A 23,937-nucleotide genomic window follows, 5' to 3' on the forward strand; every position below is an offset into this window, starting at 1 on the left:
AAATCTATAAATTTCTAGATATTAAACAAAACAACTCTAAATAATTCATTGGTCAAAGAAAAAAGACAATGGACTTGAAATATTTTTATCTGAATAACAAAAAGCCATCAGAACTTGTGAATGCAGTAAAGCCATTCTTAGTCATAAATACATATATTAGAAAAGTTTGAAATCCAATGATCCAAGGATCAATCACAAGAAGTTAGAATTAAGGACAAATTAAACCCCAAGAAAGTAAAAAGAAAAAGTATAAAAGCAGAAATTAATATAATCGCAAACAAAGAAAACTTAACAAAAGAAAGTTGTTTCTTTGCAAAGACCAATACCCCCTAGGAAGACTGAGAGCAAAAGAGTGAAAGCATAAATTACTAAAATAAAAAATGGAAGGCATTACTACACATTCAACTGACATTAGGAAGAGATAAGAAGATGATATTAAGAACAACTTTGTGCCAATGCACTGGAAATTTTACCTAAAGTGTATAGATTCCTTGAAAAACAAAAGTTACCAAAACTGACATGAAAAGTCAAAAAACAATGTTATTTTATCTTTTAAGTACATCTTAACTACAGTTTAAAAACTTTCATAACACACACACCCCCAAAATAAAACAAAACCAAAAATTCCAGGCACAAATGACTTTAGCTGTAAATTCTTCAAGGAATCCGAGGAAAAAGTAACACCAATTTAACACATACTTTTTTCAGAAAAACCGAAAGAAGGGATACTTTCAACTTATTTTATGAAACCAGAACCACCATGACTCCACAACTTTACCAGGACATTAAGAGGAAGGAAAATTTACATGAACACGGATGTAGATATTCTAAAAAAAATGTTATCAGTTTGCCTCTAGGGATATGTAAGAAGGCTAATACGTCATGACTAATGGGTTTATTGTAAGAATGCAAGGGTATTTTCACTAAAAAAAAAAATTAATATGGCTGGAATGTGCATGTGATGGTGACCACTAGAGCTACCATCTTGGACCATGATATGGAAACCACATGTCAAGGAGAGCAGAATAAAACAGATATTGTCTGGGTTCCAGCACTGTACACTTGCATTCTGAACCCTCGATTCCTTGTCTTGAATAGCTACATAAAGAGAAACAAACTTTCATCTTGTTTAAACAAATCAGTCCATGCAATTCACATTAACAGAATAAAGGAGAAAATAATTTTTTTAATAGACACAGAAAAAGCATCTATTACAATTCAAAACCATTCATAATAAAGACTTAGCAAATCATAAATAAAAAAGAATTTCCTTATTTGATAAAGAGTACATATTAAAAACAAAAACAAAAGTATGGCAAACACCATACTTAAATATTAAATGCTTTCCCTGCTGAGATCAGGAATGAGACAAAGAAGCTAGCTATCACAACCTTTATGTAGTAGAGGTCCTAGAAAGACTAAGATAAGAAAAGTATAATTATCAAAAGAAAATAAGTAAATAGTTTTTCATCTACAACATAATGGTTTATGTACAAAATCCAAAAGAATCTGCAGATAAACTACTAGAAATAACAAGTAAATTTAGTAAGGTAATAGATACAAGGTCAATGTACAAAAATCAAATGTAGCTCTATGCACTAGTAACAAACAATTATAAAGGTAAAAAAACCCACTTTAAATACCACTCACTACAGTACAAAAATATTAAAAACCTAGGCATCAGTCTAAAAATATTGTGTAAGACCTTACACAAAAAAGCTGCAACGAAACACCAAGATTAATGAAAGAAAACCTAAACAAATTGAGGGATATGTCTTATTTATGGATTGGAAGACTCAATATTGTAAAATGTGAAATCTTCCCAAATTGACCTATTGAGTCAATGCAATTCCAAACAAAATCTCAGCAGAGTTTTTTTTGGTGAAAATTGATAAGCTGATTATAAAACTTATATAGAAATGAAAAGGGCCAAGAATAGGCCTGAAAATCTCAGGGGACAACAAAATATAACAATTTAGAATTTGCAGCACCATATATTTAAATTGATTATAAAGCCACTGTAATTAAGAGAGTATGCTATTGGAGCAAGGGTAGATAAGTAAACCTATGGATAGAATGAGGAAGAAATAGACCCATATATATTTGACCACACGCTTCATAACAGAGTTACCAGTGCAGATCAGTGGGGAAAGGCTGCTCTTCTCAAACAGCCACGACCCAAATGGACATGGGAAAAAAGTATTGAGTTGGCCAAAAAATTCGTTTGGGTTTTTCCAGAAGATGGCACCATGACCCAAACGAACTTTTTGGCCAACCCAATAAATCTTGACCTCTATTTCGCACCATATGCAAAAATCAATTTCATGGCAAGGACAGATTCCAAATGTAAAATATAAAATAAAGCTTTCAGAAGAAAATATAAAAGGTATCATAATGACTTCAGGGTTTGCAAAGATTATGGACACAACAAGTACTGATCTCAAATGAAATAATGAAAACACTGGACTTCATTAAAATAAAGAACTTGGGTTCAACTGAAGTTACCATGGAGAGAATTGTTGTGTAGGGTACCTCCTTTTGAAGAGGTTTGTTACACAGAAGTAGACAAATGAAACAATTCTGAAAGAGCCAATATAAAGGTATGAAAAGTTGTTGCACATCAGTCCTCACAAGGGAAATGCAAATTGACACCACAGTGAGATACCCTTACTCAGCATGGCTAACCTTTAAAAGGACTGACAATTCCAACTGTTGACAAGATGTGGCACTGGAAGTCTCAAACTTAACTGGTGGCAGTGTAAACTGGTAGTCTGAAAAACTGGCTGTATTTATGAAAATGAGACATACATATGTTCTATGACCTATAAATTACACTACCAGGTAATATCCAACAGAAATTAGTGATTACATCCACCAAAAGGTATGTTCAAGATTACTAAGGCTTTATTTACAACAGTCCCAAACTTGAAGAAATCCAAATGGCCATCAACAGTAGAATGGATACATAATTGTAGTATATTCATACAATGAAATACTGTACAGCACTGAAGATGAAGTACTGCTACATATAACACAGGTGAAGTTTATAAGCATAATGTTGAATGAAATAAGCCAGACACAAATGAATACCTACTACATAATTCCACTGATACAATGTTCAAAACAGGCAAAACAAAGCCATGGTAATGAAGACAAAATAGTGGTTACTGCTGTGTACGGGTATTGGGCAGGGGGATGGGTAATAATCAGGAAGAAGCTTGAGAAAGCATTCAAGGGGCTCATTACCAAGTGTGCTCACTCTGTAAAAGTTTATCAAAAGTACCCTTATGACTGATGCACTTTTCTATATATATTTTAAGCAATTAAAAAAATTTACTTAAAAAATAATAAAAGCCAATCCACACTGCTATATTTCCTGGTTAAAGACCATCTTACACATTCAAAAGCTCATTCTGTCTCCCTTTCTCCTTGGTAAGAGATATATACTTATTAGACGAAAATATTAAGGGACTCTAAGTAGCAATCCTGGTCACCACTCCCTACCTGTCCATTGTAAGCCATTCAAATACTCTGACACTTAAATTCCTTCCATATGCAAATGAAGTCGTTATTTTTCTGTTTTTGTTTTTTCTTAAGTAGGAATACAGGTGAAAATTAGAGAACCGATGTAACACAATACATCTTTTCTTAAACTTTTAACATTTCTATGTGACCCACTGCAAGTCAAGGGAATCATTTGAATACTGTCCAGACTATGCTACTATTTTTTGTCTCGTAGAAGGTGATGGAGAATTCCTATGGAATGAATTTTTAAATCATTTTCTTAGAATTATAACAGCATTGCTCTATGTTCAGAACAGACTGGAATCCTAATGTTCCAGGATATAGGGTTTTAGGAATCATGAATATTTAAACAGAAACATGTGATGTGCAAAGGGAGGTCATATTTGACTATTAAGCATTAATGATGATTGATCTGGATCAGTACAGCTCCCCAGGCCCTTACTGGCAACACTCCCTCCCACGTGCATCTGAACTGCTGAGAGTGGGCTCCTAGTTCTCTCTTTCTCTACCCCACATGCCCTTTCATAAGTTTAAAATTAATACAGCTAGTAAATATTCTTCTACATGAGGGTAAAATATAAAATTAATGAGTTTTTAAATTTTGTGGTTTTTTTTTTAAGACCCCAAAAAGTCCTAAGAATTTTTCAAGTATTTAAATTATGTCCCTTCTCATTTCCATTTGGCTTTTGAAGACAAGGAAGTGGAATAAATGTACAGAAGATTATCTCTATTATTCAAAATAAGGCCAAGGATGAAAATCCTCATGAATGAAATAATTTTAGGTCAACTGCTTTAGAAAAAACTTCAGAAGAGTGTTTTGGCTTTCACATTCCAAACCGTATTAACAAACTCATGCAGTGAAAGACTAAGAAAATGGGGAAAGTGGTCTGTCTCACTTCTCCTCAGGTTCTGTAGCTGCAAAGGGCATCTGTGTCATTAAACAGCTCTGAAAGCCTGCAGTTTGCACTGGGTACAGATCTTTCCCCTCAGAAAACGGAGACACAGGTGGAGGGAAGAGGCGCTGCCTGGGGAAGCCACTGCAAGCACCAGATGTTTGTTCAATTACGATAAAACCTCGTATTATCGGTGAAAATCCAAAACTGAGTATCTGTGACATTTAAAGGAAAAACTCTGAGTTAAGTTGAAAAGGTAGTATATTTTTAATGAGACACCAAACACTTCTTTTCACAAAAGCAAAACTTGTAAACACAATAAATCATCCATGCTTCTTTCTAGAGAAAGAGAATCAAAGTGATTTCTCAACTTAAAAAGCCATTTTCTTCCTATTTCTTCCCACGATGGACTGAAAAAATGTTATATAAAAACTGGGAAACTGAATGAGAAGGATTTGAATTTGCCACAGAAAAAAAATTTCTAAAAATTTAAAGAGAAGAAACTGGATGAAATCTTTTGAAAAACACTTTTCTCCTCCCAAAGGTAAAGAATAACCCTCGTTTACCATCATATAATGGAATATCACAAAAAGTGGAGTGTTTGAATAAATTCTCCATTTTGAATAAATTCCATGCCATTAAGAAAAAGTTCTTTAGATATTCGTGGAAAATATCCTGAACTCCAATTGCATATTTCTTCTGCCACAATTACTTGAAAAAGATACTCTGTGTGTTTTTACCTTGTATCAGTTTTTAAAACGCAATGTTTTGTCTTATCAGGTCAATTTATAACCGTTTGGATTATCTCTGCATTCATTTAATGGTTTTACATTTTAACACCTGAGCTTTTCTAAAAAATATCTCATTCTAACTTCAGAGTCATGCTGTACATTTTCCCTTTTCATATAGTGTCTCTTACACTAAGAGGTGCTGCCAGTGAGACTGGGAGAAAACACTAAGCACAGGCCAAATACATCAAACCCCAGATTCATCTTTTTGACACTTGGGCCCCAGAGGCAATATGAGATCAGCCAAAAAAATTCCCATTTTTTTCACTATTCTAATTTTTCTCTTTCTATATTCAAACAGGAGGCCAAGAAAGACTAGTTATGAGACCACAGAAGATAGACAGTGTACCTCTAGAAATAACAGTGTCAATACTTAAATGCAAATAAGCATTTGCATGAGTGATCAGTTTACTGGCAATTGACACATCACACACTTAAAAACTTGAAATACCTCAGAGGTGAATGGGGAAAGTTAGTCACATGTAATGCTTAGGGAACACAAAAGGTGAGGAATTTAAAGCAAATTATGTATAAATGAGTTACTGTACCGTATTCTACATGACTTTAATAAAATTGGGGGTTTAAAAATGGAAAAAATATAGTAATTGGTTTATATCCAGACCTGGACTTAGAAGTATCAGACAATTTAATTCACAAACAATACAACTGTGTGTTGTATATTTGCTAAGCACAGATCATATAAAAATAAATAGATGTTAAATGTCCCCTTCCTTTTAGGTGCCCACACATTAAGGGAAACAAACAGCAATAACTAGAGTGCCCATGTAAGAAGTGCTAAAATACTAACAATTCACATTCATCGAGCACGTTCTAGGGGCCAGGCTGCATTCTAAGTTGATACTTGCCAACACATATCAACATACTTACCTCTCCCAACAAACTCTATCTAGGTGCTGTATTTTATCCTCATCATGCAGTGGGGAACTGAGGCACGTGAGCATCTTACTCAAGTCCACACAGCTTGGAAGTGCTGGAGCAAGAGTTCAAGCCCATGTATACTCAGACTCCACAGCCTAACGTCTTAACCACTGCTGCACCAAATACTAAGCAGGGTGTGCTTTAGGGAATGAAATCCTCAAAAAAAAAGGGAAGCCTTCGCAGAAGTGCACAACACACTCAATTATGTCTGTTTCCTGACAGTCCAGGATGAGTTACAGACAGTTCATCATCCCTTCATTCGTTCACAAAGTATTTATTGGGCCCTAACTAATGGCACAAAGTAGTGAACAAAACAGATGAAGATTCCTGTCTTATCAGCCTTAGAGTCTAGCAGGGGGGTCGGACAATAAATAATAGATAAGACACAGAAGGAGAATAAAGTAGTTAAAAAAAAAAACAGGGAACGGGAATGTTGGGGGTGAGTGAAGGTGAGAAAGGGTGGTTAGAAAAGGGCTTGCTGACAGATGAATGGGTAAAGAAGATGTGGTACATATATACGATGGAATACTACTCAGCCATAAAAAAGAACAAAAGAATGCCATTTGCACCAACATGGATGCAACTGGAGATTATCATACTAAGTGACGTAAGTCAGAAAGAGAAAGACAAATACCGCATGATATCACTTATATGTGGAATCAAAAATATGACACAAATGAACCTGCCTATGAAAGAGAAATAGAATCAGGGACATAGAGAATAGACTGGTGGTTGCCTAGCAGGAGGAGGGTGGGAAAGGGATGGATTGGGAGTTTGGGATTAGCAGATACAAACTATTATATATAGAATGGATAAACAACAAGGTCCTACTGTATATCGCAGGGAACTATATTCAATATCCTATGATAAACCATAATGGAAAAGAATATGAAAAAGAATGTATATATATATGTATGACCGAATCACTTTGCTGTACGGCAGTAATTAACACAACATTGTAAGTCAACTATACTTAAAAAAAAAAGAGAAAAAAAAGGGCTTACTGAGAAGGTGACGTTAAATAAAGACCTACAGTAGATGAGAGGTGACAATCTCTGCACTTCTTATTAGTATAATAGTAAGCAGCTTATTATAGTAAGCTGCTCACTGCAGCCAAAAGCATACCAATTAGTACTTAACCTACCTATAGGTTTGCTGTGAAGATTAAAAGAGAAGATGGGTACAACACGCTTAGCACAGTGCCTGGCTCCTAACAAGAACTCAGTGAACGCTGGCTATTACTATTACTGCTGTTGTTTTAATAAAGTCATGAAATCAGACGTGTGAAGTATCTCTGGTCCACTCACACTGGGCGTCCAAGACAACCATATGATATTCTCTGTTAGATGCCTAAAAAGTAACTGATTCTGGAATCGATATATTAAGCATTACAATGTAGGTCTAAAGTATAAAAATATTATTCACAACAACCTTCCATGATCTCTCAAGAACTTGGGTTGTTGATGACATCAAAAGACTGGTCAAAGTAGATGCTGGAAACTCTTGGTGCCCCAGACATGAGCTGGGGGAGGGGGGGCCACAGTAGGAAGTGTGAGGGGCAGCCCGCCTATTCACAGACTTCCCTTTCTGGCAGTTTCATGTCTATTTTTTTGGCTGCAAGGAAAAGTGTTTACTTCTTCTAATAACAGATGATTTTCCATAGCTCTGGGGTTTTAAAAGGTCAGCAGCGATAAAAGGCTTAGGAAGAGCTCTTGAATTTTTTTTGCTACCATTATGAATTTCTTTATAAAAATGTTCATATATGGAGGACAATCAAACAATGCATGGAAAATATGTATTCCAGGTCCAAAAGCAGCTTATTCCAGCAAGATTTCCTCAGCTCTCTCCCTAATGATTTGATCATCCATTTCATTCACTTCTGCAGAAGTACATTCACAGGAGGAGTGAGTGTGAAGAACAGTAGCCTTTACAGCAAGAGGCCACTTCCCTTCCTTACCTGGAATGTTGTCTGATCCTTTTTTACACAAGGGAGGGAAAGGATCCTGTTGTTAAGCTGAATTCCCTGTCTTTAGAAAAGCAACACTCCGGCTGTGTTCTCTTACTGGGCTTTTCAGTTTCCAACTCTAAAAGTACTAAAAAAAAAAAACCCTAAAAGTCTTTGCGCCAAGCAGCCAGATGTAATATATTATTGTGTCAGGGTACTTCAATGTCCTACTTGGCTAAGTCATTTTCAAAAATATTTTCTCTTCGGTGATAGACATAAAGTTCTATCTCCATGCCACAAAACCACCAACTGCCTTGGAGTGTTGTCAACAATGGTTTTATACTTTCTTTCTACACTGTTCATAGAAAATGTACCTCAAAGTCTGAAAACAAAACCACACTAGCTCCCAGTTCGTTTTTATTTCTTTGATTTGGCAAAGGTTGCCTTTACTGTATTTTCTGGTTCCCAGCGAACACAAAATTGGCCTAAGAGTTTGGACCCAACTTCTTTTAATCTTTCTGATATCACTGTTCTCAGTCAACTTCAAGAAACTAGCCATCCTTACCACTTGCATTTGTTGTGTTTTCCCTTCCAGATGAATGAGTTAGCAAGAAGTGGTTTATAGTAGATATCTAAATAGCTTACAGGATTAGAGCCTTTACAGCTTGATTTGAGTGCTTTGGGATTCAGAGTTCAGCCTAGATGTTCTAAGAAGTCCCCTTCCAATCCTATAGGTCTCAATTTTTAAATCAATATGAGAGTTGTTTTGAATATGAGAGAAGTTCCTGATCACATACTCCATCGGGGGTATTATTTTGAAAAGGGAGAAATAAACAACAAAATTCAGGGGAGAAAAAGATAGCAGTCGAATAGAGACTTGAACTTAAAGGTTTTGATTTTTTGTTTTTTTCTGATGAAAAACAGGTAATGCCAGGAAGGCCTGATTTTTAAAAACAGACTTTAAAGAGCAGTTTCAGGTTCACAGTAAAATTTCACAGAAAGTTTCCATATTCCCCTTGTTTTCCCAAAACCCTCCCCTAGCGTCACCCACTGTCAACATCCCCCACCAGAGGGCTCCATTTGTTACAGCTGATGAACCTACACTGACACATCATGATCACCCAAAGCCCATAATTCACATGAGGGTTTGCTCTTGGTGCTGTACTCTGAGTTTTTATTCCCCTGTCTGGACAACAGAACTCATGTTGGTAATTGGAAAAAGGCCTTTAGCAGATAAGCTCATGTCCTCTTGTCTGTTTATTGACAGGCTATTATCACTTAGCCAGGAGATGATCAGTTTGAAAAAGAAAGGCACTTGATATGGCTTTATCTGTTACTCAGACACAATTTTAGTATTACTTTCACTAACCCATATTACAGAGGCAGAACAGCCCATTGTGACTACCCTAGTCTGTATTGTACCAGCTTCCATTCTTCACTCTAGACCTCAGAACCCCATTACTCCACTCTTTTTCATGGGGTTTATCACTGTCTAGCATATTACATAGTTTGCTTATTAGTTTATTGCCTCCAAGAAACTGGGGATCTTTTTTTGTTCACTGACACAGCCTCAGTTCCTAGAGGAGTGGCCAGTACCTAGCACACACGTAATAAATATTTGTCAAACGGATGAATGAATGAGGCTTCTTTCTAAAGGACAGGGCTTTAGGGAGTTATTTTGGTCATGGTTTGGAGGCCTAATTAGCCATGACTAAGCAGGTTCCGTAAGTCACCAACGCTCCCTCTGTGTTGCCAGGCTCCTCTGAGGTCCCTGCTAGACCAGTGTGCCCAGTCTATTATGTGAACAGACTAGAAAGCACAGTGGGGTCTAGAGATGCCCAATGTCCCCAATTCTACTTGTTGTCATACAAGGTCTCAGTCAACCTGGACACCCAACTGGGCGAGCACAGCCATTCCTGGCCAAGAGCAGCCTGCCCAGAGGCACGTGGATGGAGTGATGCCAAGTCAGAGACCAGGAGGCATTTCTCTATGGGAGTCAGGGGACAGACATGGTGACACTGAGGATACAGTCACAGGTTTCCCTATTCTTCTTCCCACTCACTCACGTTCTTCTGATGATGAAGAAACCAAACCCTGAGTCAGCTTATAAACGGGATGATACATATTATTCCTAAGAATTAAAACGCTGCAATTTAACAAGTGGGGAAAAATAAAGGAGCCAAAGAAGTGTAACTTTTTAAAACAAATCGATAAGATAAATTGAAATATAAAACAGTGAGCTGAATGAAAGAAGAAAAATTTCCTTTGTTTTCCTACACAAAATAAAAGCTCTGGCTAGAGGGTGCAGGAGGTGGCAGGAAAAGATGAACTGCAGTTATGAGAAGAAAAGAAAGAATTACCGAGAACTACCGAGGTGGAAGTAAACCAGAAGGGTCCTGCTCCCCTGCAGTTTACTGACATCCACATGTAGGACTTGGGGAAAAAAACCCTGTGCATTATAAATTATATATGGCATGCCATACCCTGCACTTATTTATATCCATGAAGTATAACCATGTTATATTATTTAACTACACCAACGTAATTTTCTATATGTACTATTTACTTATTGATCCCTGAATCCCTTCCTAGAATGTAGGCTCCATGTGGACAAGAACAGTGTGTGTCTTGCCCTCGGAACGGTTATGGTGCCTGGCATAAGACAGGCACTCTGTCACTGCTGAGGGAATGAATAAATAAATAAATAGCTGCTCACCCATCACTTCCTTCCCACTCCACTCAAACTTCAAATGACACTGTTGTTCTTCTTTATCTCACGTGGGAAAAACAAGATGCTTCTCCATCCTCTCCCACATACGTGCTCCCAGAGTGGCACATACATAAGGGAAAGGAAGGAGCCAGTGGTGCTGTGTGTATTTCCAAAGAATCGGCCATGCTACTTGATACCTGAGACAGTTCATGCTGAAGAGTACACCTCTTCGTTGTGGTTCAATAACTGTGCAGAGATGCTGACAGCTCTCCAAGTCACAGGAAATCAGGGAAGGGCCTTCCTTCCCTCATCTGGGTGGGATTCCTTCAGCCCTGCTTAAAGCAGGGTATGCCAGCCCTCACACATCCAGGTGGCTTCAACTGCTTTAATTAGAAGTTCGGAAGTAAGCTGGTAGATGGGCATGAAATAAGGGTGCCAGCCACTTCTCAATGTTAATCCAAGTCCTATGCACATCACCTCCATAGATAAATTCCCATCGCATGGACTAGCTTCGTCCTACACCACCGCCAAAGGTAGAATCAGGACATACTGCTACTGTCACAAGTTTCAGACTAAGTCCAACAACAGAAAATTTGGACCAGTTTAATATATTGGATTAAGACCACAAAAAATGAAAATCTTGCAAAGCTTATTCTAAAAAGAGATTAACATGCCTAATAATTAGGGAGCTTTCTAGTTATACTGCCATATATCAGAACAATATTCTAAATTATCTACTTTTTTACTTTTGTAAAACTATCCAGATTCTGGAGTAAAAAATATGAAACAAGTGTCAAAGACAGTATACTAAAGTACAGTAATTTACAAAGCACTGGAAGTTTTCTAAAAACACATTTTAAAATTAAAATCTCTGCCAAGTAAATGACTAACAAAATTAGAACTGCAACTAAATTAGCATGATTATGTAACTCTGGAGTTGCAGAAATCAGGATTTTAAAAGATACAGAATTAAAGACAAATTATAAAGTACAAAAGAAAAAATAAATGGAATATGCTTATATTGGTATAGTCTTCTGGAGCAATGGCTTTGACTGGTGAGCCCTTGAGGTGACTTACATTTTTTCTGAATATAGTTTTTGCATGGCACAGCTATTGGCAGTTGTAACTGGGACCATTTTTCAGCAAAGGAAGCCCTTACTAACCATGTTTTAGAGCTAGCTGAAGAAGCAAACCTGCACCTTTCTAGAAGGCAGGGAAATGTGCATTCTGCAAATTCGTTTCGTCCGTGACTCAGATGGGCTAGCACCCTATTCCCTCCACCAGGGAATACCGTGATCCCCCCAGAATGTATGCATTCATGCCCTGTCTTTCTTAAGAGCTCTAAATATAAAACTAATTAAAACTTGAACCACTGAATCATGGAGTAAACCTCTCACGGCCATCTTTATGATGTTTTTCTCCATTTCCCCACTTTTGATCACTTTCAAACCCCTCAGAATCTGCTTGTTTAAACCCCACCCTGCACTATCTCTCTTTCACTTGAAACCAAATCTGGTATCAATGTTTTGTCTGCTCAGCAAGAGAGCAATTTCAACAATCTCCTGCTTTTTATAAGATCAGTTTATTCTTCCCAATATAATAATTAGTTTCAGATGAACCTGGTTGCCGTTCCTCGGCTTGTTTCCACTGTGGTATGGGTAAGGAGAGCACACACTTCCTGCTGCACTATTTTTTAGAGCAAAGCATTTGGATCCTATCATAGGCCCAGAACAAAACCTTCATACTTCTTTAAAACATAGCTGGGTTTTGATAACCTAGATTCACAAAGGGATGGATTAAAATTATGATTATAGGAATCTTCTCGGTTTACTTTTATAAAAGTTCAGATGAATTATTCCTCAATTTATCAAACTATAATAAGTCATCAAGATATAAATCTTATGAATATAACCAGTGCTGTATCCCTGCAAACATACAGAGGTTGCCAATGGGAAGCCCACAGTGTTATCTTAACATCTTACAAGTTAATTAGCTTTTAGGACATAACAAATACTGATAGATAAGAAAATATACTGGCTTAGAGCTAAGGATATTAGAGGAATAACTCTGGAAAATCTCTGCTGACAGTGGTGCAGAGAAAAAATCAAGCAAGGCATTTTTATAAACAGAATGATTCAGATGGTCTATATGAAGCATAATCAAAACTGGCAGAGTCTCGAGTTACATCAGGATGTTGTCCCCGTTTTCCTTTAGGTCCCCCATGCGCACCTAAAATCATCACCTCCCACACATTTTGACTTGTTAATTCAGTACCAGTAGTGGAATCACCTGTGAGTATTTTCACCATCATAATGGCCGTTTATCCTGTTTGTAAATCCCAGCCACCCCGAGCTGTGATTTCGGGTAGGGGTCATCTTGGTGCCTACATGTTCTAAGGCCTTAAATCATGCGTGTCTTTCAGTGTCTCAGAGCCTTTGCCTATTGAAATAGAGAGTGATCTCCTCTCTGCTTTATCATGTAATAATTATGTGATGTCTTATGGTTTGTCTTACCTTCACATGTATGTCCATCTGCAGAGATTGAGAAACCCTGCTCGCAGACGCAGTGAAAAGAACCGTCTGTGTTGAGACACTCTCCATGAGGACCACAGAGTCCAGGCTGTTCACATTCATTAATATCTGGAATCGAGAAGAGTTCCACATACTTGAAAAAAATCTGTTTTGTTTTCTTATGATACCAGACATACAGGAAGAAAAATCTATTGCAACATGGTCAGACACTTCTTTGATGGTACAACTATTCAGTCTGTACGCACACCAGACCACAAGACAAGTTGGACTGTCAGCGGAGAGAAACTACTTAGGATGAATCACAGGAACTAGCCAATGTTCAAACCATTTTCAACCTAAAATTAAAAAAAGCAGTTTCATAGTTTCAACCCAAAGGTACCCTTTTTTTAAAAGACATATTGGAGGCTTGAGGGTCTACAATCAAATAAATCCTCTGTGAAATATTCTTCAGTGTGAATACTGTGCTGTCCTTTGTCCCCTCCCACCACCATGCAGACAACTCTCCTGTGGCCTGTACGTCTCCCCACGTCCATGCCTATCCATCCCTGGGACGTGAACTTCTTAAGGGCAAGGCTGGACGTGTCTTACAGTGTTTGGCTCAGAAATGGCACTTCTCAGATGTCTGAATATACAAATGAAATAGACTACAATCTATATTTCACTGAAAATGGATACAAGAAATAAAGTACAAGAAAAAGGCCTTTTATACCAGGCAAAGTCTTAATATTGGCACAGCTCTGTGATGATGAAATTAGTGAATGAGCATCAGGCGCTATTTAATGTAGTACCCAACACAACCAAGAGTCAAAAAGTGGTAGCGACTACTACCATGAACAAATCATGCTGTAGTTGTGTTGACCATCTCATACTCTGCTTGCCCTCAATGAAGAATGATTATGCTCCCTGTAGCCAGGGTGATGATCACTCCTAAACACTGATAATGCCTGAGGTATTTGGTGTAAATGCAGTGTTCTTTCAAACTAATCCTAGTTATACTGGCTAAGAGTGCCCACAGTGGACAACATAAGGAATCATGGAGAATGGTTCACCTATTCACACTGGTGCTGACACAAGCAACTGCCTATGCGCACTGCATTTTAACTGCTGTTTGTCTCATCTGTGTCCCTCTTGCACTGACTGCTTCTTAAGGAGAACTGCGTATTTTAACTCTGAGTCCCCAACTCCTAGCACAGCAAGTGAACAGTGTACTATGAATGTTTGCCCACCAAAAAATGTCACAGTTTTGTTCATTCTCTAATAACTGAAGAGTGATTGATTGAGGCTCTCTTAGTTAATTGGGGGTCATAAAAAGTATCCCAGGTCCTTGGCACCATCCAGGCGCTAGCCCTACTAAGGTCATTTTCCTATCTTTCTGAAGTCTCCTAGGTCCTCCTCTTTATCTCTTGCTAAAGAGGTCCTCAACATATCCTCTTAAAAATCCATCTTTAATTCAATTAAAAACTTTGGCTGAAGGCTTCCTATGAGAAGGCTGAGTAGGAAGAGGCCCTTGCCATTATGAAGCTCACAGGGGAGGCAGGAACCAACATGAATAACTGTAAAGCTTAATGGGAACATGGGAAAGGTACAGATGATGGGACCTTCCTAGTGACCTCTAGAACATGCTTAGCCACCAACCCGGCAGCTCACCTCCTCCAGAGAGTCATCCCTTTCCCCGTATCCAGGATCTCCTGGGGCTCTTCTTTTTGCCCTGTTGATCTCACTGTGTAATAGCAATTCCGGCAATATTACTGATTTGGCCATCTCTGTATTAAGCCTGAACTTTTTACCCTTCCTTCTGCCATATATTTCAGGCTAACTGGCTTATCTACTGCTGAACCCAACTAAGAAATCAAATAGGAATCACTCATTTTCTTAACAATTCTCCCATTCTTCTAATTGTCACTAAAATATTTCAAGGAAGAGCAATGAATCATTTCCTACTTTACTATTTCTCAACATGATTCCACTCTGTGAAATTCGTCACTTCTTTTATAAAATCTCTGGTATCCTCTGTGTTTCCTCGCTACCTACTGATAATACCTTAGGTTGTGATCTTTCTTGAACTCTGACCTTCTTTTACCCGTTAGCTCCATTCTTTCTTTCCAATCTGCTGCCTAGAATCTGTTGCCCTCTACCTGGGCAACAAAGTGCCATAAACTTCCACTGGCCTGGAGATCAAGTCCCAGGTCGATATCCATCTTGTAGAGCCCTAGAGGTTATCCGAGACCACCTCCTTATTTTATCTGTGACTCAATATGGCCCTATAAAAGCTGTCAGACTTTTGCAACTTTGCATGGGGAAGAATGGGCATAAACTTCTTGCTTAAAGAGAAGTCACTGATTAACAAATAATTGTCTAAAAAGTCTGATGACAGGAACTGAAGATGAATTCCCAGACTTTTTTCCAGGAAACCACCAAGAAAGAACAACACAAATATCTGGAACCAGAGAAACATATGCATTCAATTTGGGTTGCACTTATTGAGGCATTTCTAAACTATGCTGCTAGTAACTCTGCTGAAAGCCAGACTATATTTAAGTTGGGTTTCTTTCATAGGTCCAAGATTCCACAGAAATTCACAATTTGGCACGTGTAAGTCAAAACGTGAAACTGAGTGTGTTCTGAAGATCAAATGTATGCTGCCACATTCCTAAAGAGAGTATTAACATAGAATTTCCATGCTGTCTGTATGACATCGTTAACTTTGCTGGGGGAAGAGATTCTTACACTTTCAATTGAAAATGCCTTCCTGAATATGGAACTATCTTCAGATTATTAGGTGAGGCTTAAAGTTTATGCCTATCATGCATCATTATTCAAATATGTTCCACGGTTATTCACATTGTCATCAATTATGTTTTCAGCATTAAAACAAACTCTGAAATCTACACCCATGTACAGAATGCTGACACGATCATGGGATTAGATAGAAGTAGGCTACTAACTTCAGGCAGAGCGAAGGATCACAAAGTTGCCTCCAGTGATGTGGCAAAGAGAGATGATTCAAAACAAGGTGAGTGCACATGGTATTATAAACAGACTCTAATCAGAGAAGGTGGGTGACGGAGCATATTCACAGATAGTATTTTTTAAATGGTCTCTATCCCGCTTCAGGAATATTTTTCATTCGTTTGGATATCAGTTTTTCAAGCAGACATTAATTTATTCTGGAAATCAGGAATCACCGACGTGACTGAGAACAAAGTCAATTTAATAATGATTTATAGTCAATAAAACATCATATGTTTGGAGCAGTCACATATGAGTTCCTATCAAATCACAAACACAAATTTAATATACGGAGAGAAGACAGTATGATTAATTACTCAGATGGCTAAATGAGTTTTATGCACTTTAACTCTAGAAGTGCATATAATTTGCAATATGAAATCATGGTCTCTTTATACAAGACTTGGTTTTACCTCTATTTGGTCAAAAATTTGTGACAAGAGGAAACAGAAAAAATATTACTTCTAAGCCCAAATGTCTGTAATAAAAACAGGATTCAGGTGGTTTGGGGGGGTATCTCTTGGCATTTTTATATAAATCAAGATTTTATTAAGATGTAAAAGACCCCAAATGGAAATATTGTCACATAAATTTATAATTCAAACCTTTCTTCTCAACTACATTAAATCCAAGCACATTTAATTTCTGTATTGGAAATACTGAAAAATTTAAATTCACCTTGAAGGTAAATAAATATATGATATCAAATGAGGTACAAACTGCACTATATTTAAATCTTGGGATCAGTAAGGCAAAGGCCCATGTCTTTTGTATCTCAGGGACACAAAGCTGAGTGTAGATAATGATACACAGAGTATAATATTCACAACTAAGAGAATAGACACCATATTCCCTTTTAAGAATACTGAGATTTGGGACACGTGAGAGGGATATAATTTATGACAATCGAGAACAAAAAAGTCATACATGTCCAGTAGCAATGGATAAAAAATGACTCCAACAAGCTTTTATTTATATGTACTTTGGGATACACTACAGTCCATAATGGCGGAGGAACAATGAGAAAAAAAAATTTATCCAGTATTAGAAATAAATAAGAGTACAGGTAAGTTTGAGTTTTCAATGGGAAAAAAGGCATGGATTTATTAAGACTAATAATTATAGGAAAACTTGTGGGGCAGTTAGGTGTAGCTAAAAATGATGGAACAAATGATCTAGACAATCTGATTTTTTAACCCCAGCATCAACAATAACTCAATGTGTTACAGTGGGAAAAAAAAAATTCACTGAATCTCATTGTCTTCCTTCCTTTGGCTATAAGTGTAACAACAATTGGCACGGCAATGTAGAGAAAATAGTGGGGAAGATCTTGGGTTCAAATCTCAGTTCAATTACTTATTAGTGAGGAACATGCTAATTAACTTCTCTGAGCTTCAGTTACTCATGCACAAAATGGATAAAAGAAAAGTTGCCTCTTCAATTCTTTACAAATTAAGTAAGGTAATTCAGCAACTGGTACATAGTAGGTATTCAGTTAAAGCTGTGCTGTGATTGGTACTGTGTTCTTATTAGTACCTTGTGTCCACTGTACAGTCAGTCCTCCCTTACCCCCAGGGGATACATTATAAGGCCTCTGGTGGATACCTGAAACCATGGATGGGCCTGAACCGTATATATACTACTTTTTTCTTATACATACATATAATAAAGTATAATTGATAAATTAGGCACAGTAAGAGATTAACAACACTAACTAAAAATAGAATTATAACAGTATACTGTAATAAAAGTTATGTGAATGTAATTTCTCTCTCTTTCCATTATCTTATTGTACATATTTAATGCCTTTTTCATCTTAACTAAGGACTTATGCACTGTGGCCGTAACTTTTGCAGTTTGAGGGGTGACAACAAAGCTAGAACAAATTTCTTTTTCCCTCTTTGTCCTTACCATAGATCTTAGCAACCTCAACACATGATTTTTTTTCTTTCCTTAGTAAGTCAAGAACTTTCACCTCTTCATTTAAAAAAAAAAAAAAGCACCTTTATGGCTTCTTTTTGGTATATCCAAATTGCTGAATCACTACCCTTGTGCTCTGGAACTATTATTAGGTAAAATAAGAGTTACTGGAACACAGGAACTGTGATACCTCGACAGTGGATCTGACGACGGAGATGGCTACTAAGTGACTAACAGATGAGACACGTTGGACAAAGGGATGATACATGCTCCGGGTGGGATGAAATGGGATGGAACGAGATTTCATTACACTACTTAGAACAGTGAGCAATCTAAAACTTGTGAATTGTTTCTGGAATTTTCCACCTAATATTTTCTGACTGCAGCTGACTGTGGGTAACAAACTGCAGAAGGTGAAACCACAGATGAGGGGAGGAGGACTGCTGTTTAGGAGATTAAACATGATAGCACTTTGAAAAAACATAAAATCCTGTCCTCTATAATTGTGACCAAAACATTAGTGAGGTTTTTGGGGGAGAGGAGAAGCTGGATACTGGATAAAAACAGGGATCAGGAAAAAAAAAAAAAAAGCAGATATATATCAGCTACGGGACAAGATTAAATAGACCCATGAAGGAGATAAAAAAGCTAGAAGATAATTTAGAATCAAGTACCAAGGTTGGCCCATGGAAGGAACAGCAAAGTACAGGTGATCTCAGTTACCACAGAAGCACACAAAGCTAGGACACAGTTCCAAAACACATGAGTTTCAGTTAACATGGTGCAGTGCAAAGCGAGAACTTCCTGTACTTGATGTAGACTCAAGAAAAATATTATACAAATACAAATTGGCATAGCTCACTTACATATAGAGTGGTAAAACCGCAGACTATCATCAGGAAGCAACGCAGAACTGAACAATAATGTAAATTATAATTTAGAAGATGGAGAGAGAAGTACCTTGACATCCTTTATTGTCATTTAGCTGGAATCCATCCGGACAAGTACAATCATAGGACCCTTCAGTATTAATGCAGTCTCCTCCCTGGCAAACACTATTGTCCTCCAAGCACTCATTGATATCTACAAGTCAATTGACAAAACAAAATGTATTTAGAAAAACATTTCCCTTATGTTTACACACCAGACTCATAAATGAACACTATTTTACATCTCTCATAACGCATGATTTTAAATGGATGACGTTTACCTTTTAGAGTTTTTGAGAAATGAAATATTTTGAAAGGATTTTAGCTTTGCACAATAAATAAACAAGTTTTAACATCAAATAAAATCAATTCAAAGAGGAAAGTAAAGATTCTATAACAAACAGTAATTTACTTGGTTAAATTCTCCGTGATGATAAGAGAATAAAATTATTCCTCAAATAAGAATATCTTGAGCATCTATTTATACAAGATCCTATATTATGCATTACAGGAAAGATTTTTAAAGTACTTGGCATGCTCCCTGCCTCCAAAGGAAAATGATTGTACCAAAAAACCCAAATTATATTAATAAGAAAAAACACAAAAATATTGAGTTGCTTTATAAGTTCAAAATAGTTTAACATAAGAATTGTCAAAAAAGATATTTGTCAAAAGACTAAAACCAACTTCCAGTGTCACATGAATTTAGAGAAGAGACACTACAGAGGTCAAAGGTGGCCTGGGTAACATAAGGAACTTACTTGGAGCCTTGACAGCAGGGTGGAAAGTGGCAGAGCGGGAAGAAGAGCTTTTGGCGGGCAAGGGAGTCAACAAAATCAAGTCACTTACTCAGCAGTTATCACAAACAGGTATAATGTTGCCTGGATTTTTTCTAACGTATGTACTTATAACAAATATGCAACTAAAAATGGTTTATGTAACCAATAATGGGTCTTGACTGTGAGCATGTAAGACAATCAATGACCCCCCCTTGCTGCATGAACTCGAGGCAGATCTTTCACTAGGGCTGTTTATTACCTCATTTACTCCTAGTCAGAGCTCATTATTCCTAACACACTCCATGAGCTCCGATTCTGTTGTATGTGTAGGATTCAAATTATTAGCACTGAAGAAACCTAAAGAACAAAACCTTCTTTGTTTTCTCAGAAATTTGGCATGTTATGGCATTTCTTGCTAATAATTATGATTGCTGCTAAAATACATGAGGAGGTCCAGGAAGAAGTGAATATGGAGACTGCTGCTGCCTTATTCTCCTCGCTGTCTGGTTGAAAATGTGGGCACAGGAATTAAATATTCCTCGTAGAACCCAAGCAACTAATTAACTGCCTTCCGTACCATTCATGGGGCAGATAAAAGAGAAGCATCTTATAATTTCATTCTATCAAAATAAATTATTATGAGGTTCACCCATTTTTAAAGTGTTTCTGAATACTAGATCCTAAAATGTAAAACAATGCTGATGTGACTCCGTCACAACTAAAGTGATTTATCACTTGTTCTTTAGTGTGTTTCTCCAACTTCACTGAAGTATAATTTACATAAAACGAATGTGTCTAAGAGTCCAGTTCAATGAGTTTTGACAAATGTAGACACATTCTTGTGACCACCATCACAATCAAGGCACAGGCATTTCTGTACCAATTTATATCTGTAAGGATCCACTGCTGGATTCTTAACATCATTGCAAATGCAATGTTTTTTAAGGAATTAATGACACACCTTTGTAAGAATGTCATTCTGTAGTGACAAACATAAAGCTTGGTGACATTTTCCTTAGTCTCTTTTTCCAGTTTGACCTTAAAATCTCCATTCCTGTTAATCTAATGCCTTGGGTGTTATAATTTCTGTGAAAGAATCCGTAAAGGAACCATCATGCACAATTAAGAAAGATAACAGCACGGAGGACTAAGTGTCTCCTGCAAAGCCTGACTATGCCAACAAAGGTTTTATTCACTGATTAACTGACCTTTGGTAGATCAAGATTCCTGAAAGTGGAACCAAATTTAATTGAGAAAAGGTTTTTAGATATAAATTCTGTGAAAATAATTCTTAAGCCCCAACTCTCTGCTTATTTCATGATTTTGAAGTGGTTGAGCCAAATGGGGATATTCTAGTCTACTGTTTATGGATCTTTGCCATAAAACATGTACTAAAGGGGCTTCCCTGGTGGCACAGCAGTTAAGAATCCGCCTGCCAATGCAGGGGACACGGGTTCGAGCCCTGGTCTGGGAAGATCCCACATGCCATGGAGCAACTAAGCCCATGCGCCACAACTACTGAGCCTGCGCTCTAGAGCCCATGAGCCACAACTACTGAGCCCGCGTGCTGCAACTACTGAAGCCCACGTGCCTAGAGCCTGTGCTCTGCAACAAGAGAAGCCACCACAATAGAAGCCCGTGCACTGCAACGAAGAGTAGCCCCCGCTCGCCGCAACTAGAGAAAGCCTGCACGCAGCAACAAAGACCCAATGCAGCCCCACCCAAAAAAAAAAAAAAAACAAAAACCATGTACTGAAGGAATAACCTGGACCAATCATTACCAAAAAGGTATAGGCATTTCCATTGCCCCAAAAGGTTACTTGTACCCCTATTCTGTTTGGCTTCTTCTGCTCAGCATAGTGTTTTTGAGAGTCATCCAGGCTGTCATGTGTATCAACAGCTCTCTCCTCATTATTGCTGAGTAGTGTTCTATTGTATGAATGTACCACGATCTGTTTACCCTTCACCTATAATGAGTATTTGGACTGTTTACAGTTTTGCTATTATGAATGAAGTTTTGATAAACATTCATGTTTAAGTCTTTGTGTGCATATATGCTTTCATTTTCCTTGAGTAAATTCCTAGGAATAGAATGGCTGGGTCACATAGTAGGTTTCACTTTTGAAGTTTCTAATGTGGCTGTATCATGTTACATTCCCACCAGCAAGGTAAGAGAGTTCCAACTGTTCCATATTTATCCTAATAGCTCCACAGCCATTCTAACAGGTGTTGAGTTGGAGGTCCATTTTTAGATTTACCTTTCTTTCTTTGCTCTTTTGGAAATTGAGACAACAAAATAAGAAAAGGCACATTTGATCATTAGCATTACGTGAAAAATCTCAATTCAAAATAGAGCAAGTAGAATCCTGAGGATATGAATTTCAGGAACAACACTCTATTACCAATATATGTGCCTCAGCATAATGGAAACGTGTCAGCTTTGTTCACCCTATCCTAAAATAATTTTCATTCACTTTCCAAAATCTAAGAGAAATAATGTATATGAGAGTAAAAGGAAGCATTTTAAAAATGTTTATAAATAATTGTACAGATTTTAAAACCCAGTGCACTATGTTAGAGTCTGGATAGTTTAAAAATTTTGCAAGATCTCTATCTTCAAAAGCAAAAAAAAGAGTAGGTGGAATATTAAGAGAGCCCGATGTGGGATTGTCTGACACCACCGACTAGGGTGATTTTCTTCTAGGAGTTGGCCATCAGGCTTTAAGGATAGCAACAGTGAGTCGTGGTCACCTCTCCACTGAGACTGCTTTGGCAGTCACCAAGGACCTCCACCTGACTAGATGCCATGGTCAACTTTTGGTCCTCATCTTGCCTAGCAGCAATGTTTGACACAAGCTCATCACGCCCTCTTTGAAATGTTCTCTTGGATTCTGGTTTTGCTCCTTCACTTGCCACTTTTTCTCAATCCCCTCTGCTTGTTCCTTATCACCTCCTCACTTCTAAATAAATGAGGGACAAGGACTCAGTCTTTGGACAACTTCTCTCTTCTAGCTACATTTACTCCCTTGGTGATCCCATCCAACTTCATGGCTTTAAACACTGTCTACATGCTGATGTATCCCAGCTCAGAACTCACCCCTGAATTCCAAACACATAGGTCCAATTGTCTTTCGGATATCTTCATGTGGATACCCACTGTAGGCAACACAAACTGAAAATGCCCAAGTCAAGCTCTTAATCTCCTCCACAAAGCCTTTTCATGGAACACTCCCCCAGAAATAATCAAATGTCATCATCTCAGGCTAACCTCTGCTTGCCTACTTATTTAAGACCATCACTCTCCCTCCCTCCCTCTGCACCCCCCATGTACCCCACTTTAATTTTCCCCTTAACATTTACTGCCATTTAACAAACTATACAGTTTATTTAGTTATCATTTTTATTGTTATCTCCCTCACTAAAATGTAAGCTCCACGAGGGCAGGACTTTTTGTCTGTTTGGTTTATTGCTGTACATCCTGCACCTAGAACAGTGCCTGGCACATCCTTGACACTCAAATTTTTGTTGAATGAATGCATAAATGAATAAATGGATGACTCTGACTTGGAAAGAAATGTCAGAAGGTAAGAAATACTAGCACTTCTTCCCTTTTTCGATTTGGTCTGCAAAGAAATGACTAACAGAGAAGGGTCATAGGAAGACAGAGTAAATCATGAATCTTCTTCTCAGGCTTTGCAAGGGACTAGCATGGAGCAACCACAGCAAGGGGCTGGGGAAGGTGCCAAGGTAGGCATGGAAGCAGAGACTGTGCCTGGAGGGAAAACAAGTCAGAGGCAGAGCCTTTGAAGGCTGAGATGCCAAGACCTCTAATAACCAGGACAACTGAGGCCACCCAGAATCACAGAGTGAGTGGCTACTGAGTGTGCTGGCATACGTTGCCCACAGAAATCAGCACAATGCTTGGGATTCTGACTCCACGAGAAGGCCAGCAGGACTGCAGGATAACGC

The 23,937-nt window shown here is 37.8% G+C and overlaps 1 protein-coding gene across 12 annotated transcripts in view; it reads right to left on the minus strand.

Annotated features, from left to right (window-relative positions):
- LTBP1 (latent transforming growth factor beta binding protein 1) overlaps positions 1-23,937 on the minus strand; it is a 461,631-nt gene that overhangs the window by 65,938 nt on the left and 371,756 nt on the right. For all 12 annotated transcript variants that reach the window (XM_060026845.1, XM_060026844.1, XM_060026842.1 and 9 more), the window contains 2 exons: positions 19,221-19,343; positions 13,314-13,439 (listed from right to left, as the gene is read on the minus strand). In XM_060026845.1, coding sequence (XP_059882828.1) covers positions 13,314-13,439; positions 19,221-19,343 — 249 coding nt within the window. The remainder of the gene's footprint in view (positions 1-13,313; positions 13,440-19,220; positions 19,344-23,937) is intronic.

This window comes from Delphinus delphis, chromosome 12 (assembly GCF_949987515.2).
Source record: "Delphinus delphis chromosome 12, mDelDel1.2, whole genome shotgun sequence".
Lineage (NCBI taxonomy): Eukaryota > Metazoa > Chordata > Mammalia > Artiodactyla > Delphinidae > Delphinus > Delphinus delphis.